The 10,090-nt window shown below is 58.8% G+C and overlaps 3 protein-coding genes across 3 annotated transcripts in view; 1 reads left to right on the plus strand and 2 right to left on the minus strand.

Annotated features, from left to right (window-relative positions):
- Positions 1-1,015, minus strand: part of TRAVEDRAFT_128860 (uncharacterized protein) — a gene marked incomplete at both ends in the record, with an annotated part of 16,231 nt that extends 15,216 nt beyond the window's left edge. The window contains 2 exons of the mRNA XM_008043290.1: positions 68-733; positions 866-1,015. Coding sequence (XP_008041481.1) covers positions 68-733; positions 866-1,015 — 816 coding nt within the window. The remainder of the gene's footprint in view (positions 1-67; positions 734-865) is intronic.
- Positions 1,016-4,261: 3,246 nt separating this feature from the next.
- TRAVEDRAFT_73612 (uncharacterized protein) lies at positions 4,262-6,173 on the minus strand (the record flags this gene model as incomplete). Its single annotated transcript, XM_008043291.1, has 2 exons — positions 4,262-4,825; positions 6,120-6,173. The coding sequence occupies 2 exons, from the start codon at positions 6,171-6,173 to the stop codon at positions 4,262-4,264; spliced, it is 618 nt and encodes a 205-aa protein (XP_008041482.1).
- A 594-nt stretch (positions 6,174-6,767) lies between these two features.
- TRAVEDRAFT_39007 (uncharacterized protein) lies at positions 6,768-8,110 on the plus strand (the record flags this gene model as incomplete). Its single annotated transcript, XM_008042838.1, has 2 exons — positions 6,768-7,682; positions 7,745-8,110. The coding sequence occupies 2 exons, from the start codon at positions 6,768-6,770 to the stop codon at positions 8,108-8,110; spliced, it is 1,281 nt and encodes a 426-aa protein (XP_008041029.1).
- Between the last annotated feature and the right edge of the window lie 1,980 nt (positions 8,111-10,090).

Below are 10,090 nucleotides of genomic sequence, written 5' to 3' on the forward strand. Positions count from 1 at the left end.
TTGTTGACTAGGCCGGACTACGAACTGTCAGTCAACAGCGGCGATGGCATGCGGCGACGTGGCTTACCTCTTGCGGAGGATAATCACCCGCCTCGTTCACTCGCAACAGATACTGCGACAGGATGATGCGCCGTTGCAGCTCCTCCGCGCGGGCATCAGTGGATCCCGTCAAAACGTCCACGAAACCGTGATTGGACCAGAAGTCCTCCCAAGCCTGCTGGGACTCGCGCTGGATCTCCTTCACGCCCGATACTGCCTGGACTGCCCCCGGCGAATACGCGACTGCGACGGAGAACTCCTTCTGGCCGCGGCGCGGGACGATCTCGTAGCGGTGCGCATCCGGCGAGACTCGCTTGGCAGAGAAGGCGTCTCCTCCGACGGACGCGAAGAACGTCGTGGCGTCCATCGTGTGCGCGATCTGCGCCTGGATATTACGACCTAGCCCACCGCCCGTGCGCAACGCCGTGGTATGGTTGCTCGTCGCGTTCCACACGCCGACGAAGGGCGCCTCGAATTTCTGGACGCCATCGTTCCACGGGAAGTCGAGGAACACTCCGAGGCGGCCGCGTTGCAGGAGCGGGGACGTGATTGTGACGCCGACTGTGTTGCTCTCCTGCGCCGCGACGGTCTGTACACGCACGTCCGCCCCCTCCCATTGGAACGTGCTTGTCACCGTACCCGTCCACAAATTCAGCACCTGTCTTTTTCCTTCCAGCGCCTCCTCTGTCACGTTCTCTGTCTGGCCGCTTTCGTCCAAGAATAACAGTCCGATACGGCCCAGGTTAACGCGATTCGGGTTGGAGATGAGCCACTGCTGCTCCGGCTCGGGACCCCCAAACTCGTACTCAACTCCATCCCAGACGACGCCACGGTAGGCCGCAATGTCTGCATCGGTCGTACCTGCGGGAAGCGAGTCGTTCTTCCATCCCCAGTCGGACATCGTCGCCCAGGGGAGGAAGGTCTGGAGGCCGGTGACGTCGGCCCCGAATGCGAAGTAGCCATTCCCGACCTGCATAGGGGTGCTCGCGCTGGACGCCGTCCGGACGGGGTTGAACCGCGAAACGAGGCCGTGGCGGTCTATCCGGGCATGGGCGAGGCTGCACAGTGCTAGGGTGGTACACAGTGAGAGGTACGTCAATGTCATCACAGAGCGTGTGGGCGAAGTGGTGCAAGCCTGAGAGGGCAAGCGGGGGGCCATGCGCGACCTTTTGCACCCTATGCGCGGGGCGGAAGGTCCTGCATGCCGTCAACACATCGTTGGTTCTTCCCGGTCAAACGACGAGGAGGGCTGATCGTCAATCTACAGCTGACTGGTCGCGGTCCGGATGGTCGGCCATGTGACTACGTCATACGGGTGTCGCGACTCATTAGAGGTTATTTGCAGCGGGTTTGTACCAGCTCAGGTGGGGCCGGCGCTCGTATTACATGGAGCCATCGCGTGGGCCTCTCGCACTGTGAACAGGCTGAAATCTACAGGATCTGGTATTGCTCCACTCACAATATTGAACTACTCCAACGGGCGCACCCCCGCTGCAAATAACGTCTATTCGGGACGGACGATATGTGCAAATGCTTCTGCTGTTAGCCGTGCAAGATCGCAGTGAGGCACTGGCGGGAATTCTACTATGACTTACAGCAACGTTCCTTTGGTTTTAACTTCAACCCCATGAATGAGTATAACAAACAATCCATAATTCTTGTGGGCTTCTAACTACTTGGGTCAACCGTTCGAAGGCTTCGACAGTGGTCCCGTTCCTTCAGGTGCACTCATACCTCTGCTACTTCAGAATCCGCATCATCCTCACCATACGCTCCTGATCCTCGTCCAGCATTGCCGGGTCCTCATCCTCGGTGTCCTATTCGTCTTCCGCCATACCTTCGTCGTCCTCTTCCCCTCCATCCGTATACCCGCGGCTCACGTACTTACTCGTGAAGTGGCCGGGTTGCGGGAGCCCTAGCCTCAGCCCCACCAGGGTGAACTCCAGATCGTTGTCACAGCACGCCATCGCCTCGTAAGCAATCGCCTCCGCGTTGCCCTCCCAGGCCAGGTCGTCTATAACGTCGTCCCACTTGTTGTCCCCCCACGGTGACTGCGCCTTGGCCCCATGGAGGACGTAGCTCAGGGCGTGTTCGATGCGACCGCCATTGGCGAAGAAGCGTTCGCCCATCCCTCCGAGCGCACGATAGACGTTCTCGACGGTGGGGATGCCTGCGGTCCCCGGCTCGCGGAGGACGGCGCCGATTGCGCGGACGACATCTGCGTAGTCCTGGAACACGAGCTTGGAGATGCCACCGGTACGAACTGCTGGCGGGAGGTGCTGCGACGCATACTCGTCGTCGAAGCGGGCATCCTCGGGAGCGGTGTCGGCGATGGTGTCCATGTTGCCCGCGTCCACTTGGGCGTTGGCTAGCATGGAAGGTGAGTTGAAGAGCATCTAGGAACATGGCGACGCGAGGGAACTCACTCAACATCCTGTAGCGCATCCGTTCGGAAAGCCAGCCGTCCGTGCACTTCCCGCACGTGCACCCCCATCTGCGACTGGCAATGTACGCTTCTTCCGACAGAGTGATCAGTGGCAACGTTTCCTCGTCCGTCAGGAGCAGCCCTTCCCGCGTTGCGTTCGTCAGGAGCAGCTCGACCCGCAATACGTCCGGGCTATAGCCGTTCCATTGTTGGCCTGGCTGCGTCTCCGCGAAGTGCTTCAGGTTCAGCATATGATGTTGACAATGCTCAAGCGGAGTGCGCACTGCCAGGCTATGCTCACGCAAATCATACCAAATCTTGCTTTCCTCAGGGAGGGAAAGAAGGGCCCGTACGGCGCGCAAATTGGCGGCATTGGCGGCTGTGTGGATGGGTGTAAAGCCGCGGTCGTCCACCTGGTGGACGAGATCCGGGTCCCGACGATACGCGTCGTGGATAACGTCTGCAATGTCGCCCGTTGGGAGGTCAGGTGACTGTGCGGTGCTTTCGATCATGCGATGCAACCAGTCGTTCGAAGTATCGGGCATATAGGGTTCTACCTAAACACGACCAGTGAGCCCCAGTGAAGCCAATATCTCAATTGAGAAGATGCTTACGCTGCTTGTGTGAGACTTCCAGCATTGGAAACCCTTGTTGATACACTCGACGTCGTCCTCGAGGGTAAGCGACCGAGAAGGATGGGTAGGGTCGCACGCGTAGGCCAAGAACCTGGTTCGTCCTACACGGCGGTAGTGGTTCTGTGGTCCGTTGTCAATTAGCTGACATGCACTCACAAACGGCAAAACACAGCACGTACCTTTCGGTACAAGGCAGCGTCGGTGGGCGTCTGCTTCTTCCAAGCATTCAGCGTGCTTTCGTTGAACTCCGGCGTGGGACAAACGAAGATGAACGTCTGAGGCGTGGTGTACTCGGACTGCGCCAACGTCCGCAGGAGCAACGATGCTATTCCCTGCCTCCTGAACTGGTGAGTAAATGATCAGCTTCGGGATACACTCTATGGTCCCTGGAACTATTACCTCTTCCTTTACTCTAACACTTTTGACGTATAGGAGAGTGCCACCGTTGTCCAGCTCGCGGCCCCATACGCCTGTGCCCTTGAGGTAATCGTCCTTCATGAGATCGTTCCTAAGGTTGCCGGATTTGTCAAACACCGTCGTGACAAACTCGTACATATCCAGGGAGTCACTGTCCAAGGACTCGATGAATTGATCGGTGTTGGGGTACATGTGTCGGCGAATTTGAAGTGCACAGGCATGTCCAATTTCGCCTGCCTTGTCATGGCTGATACTGACGTGCACATACTGAAGGGGAGCGTCTCGAGGATATACTGAGTGGGGCATGCAGTAAGTCTTCACGGTGGGGACCAGGGCCTCTCCGACAGACTCGAGTGGTGCGTTTAAGAGCGTCGTCATAGCTGAGGATGAGGGGGGGAGCTTAGGGATATCGGTGGGGTGTCGTGAATTGCAGTAGTGCCCACTTGCTTATATACTGTGTATCGCGGGAGCATAGCCCGCCGCAGGGCGCATTGATTTGAGGCAGACCAAGCTTTACGCCTTTGAACAGTAACGGGCACCTACACCCGGCAGGACCATGCTTCTACCAGCCATAACGCTTAGTCCTACTGGTATGGATCCAAAGGGTCTAGGTGCGAGCAACCATGTTACCAAGAATAATGATTCGTACTTCCGATTTAGAGATGTTAACCCGAGTCAACCTTCCGGATGCCATTCGTGTCAAGGACGCTCACCTCTCGCCTGGCGGAACCTCTGTACAATATAGTCACCAATCCTCCGATCCTCCGGCTTTGATATCCACATAGTCACTGTCTTCGTTGTCGGGCTGCTCCATCACATCATCACCGAGGACGTCGTCCAGCTCGCCATCTAAACCCTCCGATTTTCGACTCCTGCCGACGACGCCGAGGGCCAATCTCTCCGCTACGTCAGCAAAAGCCAGGTCGTTGTCGCGAGTCGGTATCGCAGCGTACGCAACGATATCGGGGTCCTTCGCCGCCGCCGTCTCCCTCTGTATGTCATCCCACGTACCGTCGCCGCGAGAGGATTGCTCCATCGCGGCATGCAGGACGTAGTCCATCGCGCGTTCAATCTTGCCGCCTTTCCCGAAGAAACGGCCCGCCCGTCCGACCAGCTCTGTCTCGACGTTCACCGCTGTAGGGACGCCGGCGAGGCGAGGTCGGTCGAGAGCGGTTGCGATGGCGCGCACGACCGTTATGCAGTCCTGGTAGAGCGCCTTGGTTATCCGGCTCCCTCGGGCCTCGCGGGGCAGATCATGAGGACGGATTGCTCGGACTCGCACACTTCGGTTGAGGTCCGCCCCATGTGCCTGTGTCCATTGTGTTCAACACGACTGCGGCCTCATCTGTAGCACATCGGTGATTTAACAAATGGCTACTACTGATAGTGATAGTGGGCACATACTGCGCAGGCCGCAGCGGCGGCGCATGCGCGGGTAAAGCCATCCGTCTGTACATTGGCTGCCAGTGCATGTTGCCAGGGTCGGCATGCTGGTCGATCATGACTCGACTTGGCCGTCGTGGTGGTTGAGGGGGTTTGGGGGCTTCAGGGGCAGGAGGAATGAAGACGGTACTAGGGTGTATTAGCACTGCGGCATGCACACAAGAAAGCGCGCACGGGTATGATGATATCGAGATACACAGTAGCGTGTGTCGAGCGGCGAGTGGGCTGTACGTTGCCTGAACAGACCACAGTTAGTACATGATGGGCGATTAGTTGGATTTGCCTCTGTGCGTATTGCGCTTGCCAGTGACCTATATATGAAAAACCGCGTCTTGCGACATGACTTGGCAAAATTGGCGTTATTCACCGTGAATGTGGTTTCACCGTTGTCTCGCTCCTAGACTCGCGTCGAGTGAATCCCAGACGCTAAGTCTACAAATGCGATCTGACCCACACCGTCAGCGCTGATTATTGTCCGCGTTACGCAATCCTCTCTGACGCAGATATCGATATGTATATTCGGCGCTCACTTTTCTCAAGCACAGCTCGCAACTCGTCAGATGCACAGTAAGACCGGAGCTGACTGAAGAGCTGACATAGGCCGGGGTGTATAAGTAATGATCGTTGAACGGTAGAACTGGACGCGGCCGATATACTACCGTTCATATGCACTCGGTGATGCATAGTATAGCTAGGCCTGACCTTCAAATGACCATATGGTGAGAATAGTGCAATTGAAGATCCGGCCGAACGATTGAAATGGAGGCGAAACTACCGCTAACGAGGCGGGTGTAGTTCAACAACGGATTGTATCGGCCTTCCGTATAAGGAGCGACAGCTGCCATAAAAGGGGCTGGTTCTGTGAAGGCCGGGGGGTCACGAAGGGCCTGCGGGAGCGTCAGCTGGCACGGAGGCGTGGGCGAGGTGATGTGCTCGGTTCAATGCACTCAGCAGGAGCGCGGCCTTATATTCGCAGCCAGCAGGGCGCGCACAAGCTCCTCCTCTTCCTCCCGCCTTCGCGAGCCCCTGACGAAAATACGACGCACGACGGTTCCCCGCGGTGCAGCAGTCACCGGCGGCCGGAAACGGTCGTATCTTCCGACCAGTTCCGCCATTTCCGCCCAGTGCTTCTTCCGATTCGCTCCGGCAGGACGACTCACCTGGATCGTCGTGCGGCCCCCAGAGATGACTGATCTTGGGCGTGCGCCAGGCATATCAGCAGGGCGAGGCCGACCGCGTTCCCCTTGAGGCCCACGGCGAGCCTCTGATAGGATCGCTTACGCGCAATTTCGGGGGAAGGATGGGCAGTTGTCGGGTGCGTGTAAGCACATCATCGTCGCATTGCCATGGCTAATCACAGTCATCATACGGCGTGCCGCTCAGGGGTCTGTGCCTCGGCTGCCCAAGAGACTGTGCAGCAAGACAGAGACAGCAGACATGCATTCAAAGCTAGCCTGAAGGAGAGGGGAATACCGCGTCGCAGAACGCGTCAGTGGAGGGACGAGGAAAGGAGGATGGGGCGTGGAGGGGAATGCCGGAGCGCCCTCCCACGTGGCGTCCCCCGCACCCCCGCGGGGGAAACGCTCCCCGCTCGGAGGGCCGGCACTGCGGGGAACAGACGGAGACCAACGGAGCGGCGCGCCCAAACGCGTCAGGCAGGCCTTGCTTATCCTCCAGCCTCTGCTATTTTCCTGACTCTGCTCATCGCCATCTCTTTCTCTTCCCGCCGCCATCGTCTCCCTTTCTCCGTCTCTTCCTCGCGCCCGCACTCCCTTCAGCGGCCCTCTTCCCACCGGTCCATTGCCAGCATGTCGCACACGCTGCTTTCGCTGAACTACGACGTCTTGTCGCAAGTCCTCCAACTTCTTTCTCCCACCGACGCCGCCCAGCTCGCCCTCGCGTCGCGTGCCGCCTATGTCCTCGCCTTCCCCCGTATCGTGTCCGATGTCACGCTAGGTGGCCTCTACCACAAGCCCGGGGGCAGCGCCCTCTCGCAGCTCACCAACTTCTGCAACCTTTTGCTCGCGCCGGCGCCAGCGTGGCACGGAGTACCCTCGGCGCGCCTCGACGCCCTGCAGGGCTTGTCAGTGATGCGCGACGCCGTCCGTGTGCGCAAAGCTGGCGTATGGACCGTCGATCCATCCGCCGCAGCCCTCCTCTCCTCCGTCATCGCGCGGGCCAGCAACCTCCAAAGGCTCACCATTTGGGGCTCCGACGCGCTCTTCGCAGCATACCCCGACTTCTGCATCAACAGCAGCAGCTCTATCCGCACCCTCATCCTGGGCGGAGACGTGCCGGGCCTTCCCATCCTTGCCCGTGCCTTCCCGCACGTGCGCGCCGTCGAGTTCATCGCGGGCAGCGGGTCGTGCGCGCCCGACTGGGCGCTCTTCACCGACAACGACGCGGGCGACGCCCACGCAGTCAGCCCGTGGCACCAAAAGCTGGACCGTGTGGAGACTGGGTTCCCCATCCTCCCCCTCGCGTGCCCCGTGCGCCAGGTCGCACTCCGCAATCCGCTTGTGTCCGACACCTACGAGCTTTTCTGCGCGCGGGAGTTCTTGCGCCGCACGCGTCCGGTTGTGCTGAGCGCATCAGCGAGCGCACACCTCACGGAGGAGGAGATGTGTGCGGTGCTCGACGGCGAGGTCGTTGCGCCCGGCCTACGGTTCCTCGAGCTGGTCGGCGACAGGTGCGACGGCGTCAAAGATGGCTCGGAATGGATGGTATGTCCGGTGTTTCCCCGTCCCTATCGCACTCCGATGCTGATCGTATCTGCTCTGCACAGACGCACGTCGCGAACACGCTCTCGACACTCCAGGTCCCCCTCCTAGGTGTCGCGCTCTCCGTGACGCCTGCGATCCCGTCCATGCCTGTGTTCTCTTCACTCAAGCCGAGCTACGAGCCGGCGCCGGCGCCCACTGTGGCCGAGGAGCCCGCGGACCTGGCCGCCCTTGCGCGCACGGTTGCGGAGCACGCGCCGTCGCTGCAGTTCATCGCGCTCGACATCTCGGGTGCGCCTGGCGCTGCGAAGGACGCGCAGGCATGGTTCCGCGCGTACAGCGCCGGCTCAGAACGCAAGGTTGTCAAGGTGGAGGAGACGGAGGGCCGAGCGACAATGCGGAAGATGCTCACCATGAACCGGTGGGACTGAGTGTCCGCCGACACGCTGCATATACCACGTACGTTTCACTCGCTGCGCGGCCGATTCGATATCGCGGGCTGATTGGTTGGTTCTGTAGACGTGCTTTGACTACCCTGCGTCCGCGTGCGGGCTATAGATTGGATATTGATTATTAGACGATGACGTCCTCCTAGACTAGTCTGTCCATCCCTAAGTAGTTGCTAGTCCCCTCCCTCCATGCGGCTTGTGCAGCGAGCTAATGCGTTTGCCTAATCCACGCTTGCATCCTATACCGACATAGATATCTCCTGCTTCTCGCCGCCGTTCCATGTTTATCCATCTGCGCTATGACTACCCTGATGCGGCCCGTTCGTGGTGTCTCTAGATCTGATTATGTGGGCATACTGTGTGTATGTGTAGATTAATCACTATATAGTTGAGCAAGTTTGGATGGTGTCTACACCGCGGTGTGCGGCGCACGTGTGTATCCGTGTGTAGGTTCGACTCGTGTTGACGCGGGCGGTACCGGTACGTAAAAGTATTACAATGCCATGAAGGACTAGGACTAATATCGGCGGCGCCCAGTACATAACCACATGGTCGGTCCTCAAGGCATCACAGAACAGCAGTTGACAACCCGTATAGTCTCTCCCCGCTTAGCCTTGGCTCGTAAACCAGCCCCACGTTCGGAGGCGGAAGACAATCCTTAGGCTCAAGACAACTATGTCTCACCCACACACGGCGATACCTCTAGAGATCCACGAGGCAATCATCGACGCCGTAGGGCCACATTACGCCATCCTGCGACGGTGTGCCCTCACATGTCGTGCGTGGCTCCCTCGTTGTCGCTACCACATCTTCCGCCGTCCCACTTTGCGTTCTCTGGCGCAGCTTACCTTGTTCTCGCGCGCCCTGGACGTGTGTCTTGTGTCGATAAGGCCGCACCCTGCGGAAATGGTCGAGGATCTTATTTTGGAACCCAAGTTCACTGAAACGTCGCTAGCGTTCATAAATTCGGCCTGCGCTCTGCTTTCGGGGCGTCTCCCTCGCCTCAAGATACTCCGCATAGGCATCACAGGACAGGTTTATGGTCTCGAGTCCTCTCGATTGGTCGACCTCTCGCGCCATATGACTGCATACACTGGCCGATCCCACACCCTGAAGTATATAGCGTTCAATAACGTGAAGCTCCCTTCCTTCATGGCTCTTGCACGCCTCATCATCGCGCTGCCGGCCCTGTCTGCGCTGAGGCTACAAGAGGTCAGTTGGGCGAAAATCGGGGCGATGTGTTGGAGCAACAATCCGTGGCGGCCGACGTGAGTCTGCGTCGGCCGTCTACCTCGGACCGTTTTCCCGTTCGCTTTTTACTTTACGCCCGTGCCTCTCTGATTACGATACACTGCCGCCCGCCTCGAGCTTGCGATGGTTTCCTATTTAGTGACTGCCTCGTTTATGCGTTTATTTAGCCGCGCCGCGCTCCAGGCGCGGCGCCCGCGCCTCGTTCGTTACCACTCGCTCGTTCCTCAGATATACCCGCCCTCTCGCGGACGACGCCCCTCAGTCTTTGCTCTCTGCCCGAGCGTCCGTACTGAGGGGTAAGTCTGCTGTCCACTCGTTGTCCCGCGTACTGTAGCTCACCGTACTTGTTTAGTCTATCCGTGCTACTTACAGGTACAGAATACAGTCTTTGCTCTCTGCCCGAGCGTCCGTACTGAGGGTCTATCCGTGCTACTTACAGCCCAGTACGACTACTTGCTCTCATAGGTTATGAGCCCTGCGCGGCCTTAACTGAAAAGACTCACAAACCGCGCAGAACCACTCGCTTATTCGCCCACACTCGCTTCTCCCATCCCATCATCTTCCACCCTATCTTGTCATCATCTCCTCGCCATGTCGTCGACCAACTCGCCGTCGCTGTCGGACTTCATCGCCGGCGTGGAGAAGCTCGATTCGAAGGGATCAAACTGGGCTGCTTTTCGAGCAGCAGTTCACCATCGCCGTGAAGCAGAA

The sequence above is a fragment of the Trametes versicolor genome (genome assembly GCF_000271585.1).
Source record: "Trametes versicolor FP-101664 SS1 unplaced genomic scaffold TRAVEscaffold_9, whole genome shotgun sequence".
In the NCBI taxonomy this organism is placed as follows: domain Eukaryota; kingdom Fungi; phylum Basidiomycota; class Agaricomycetes; order Polyporales; family Polyporaceae; genus Trametes; species Trametes versicolor.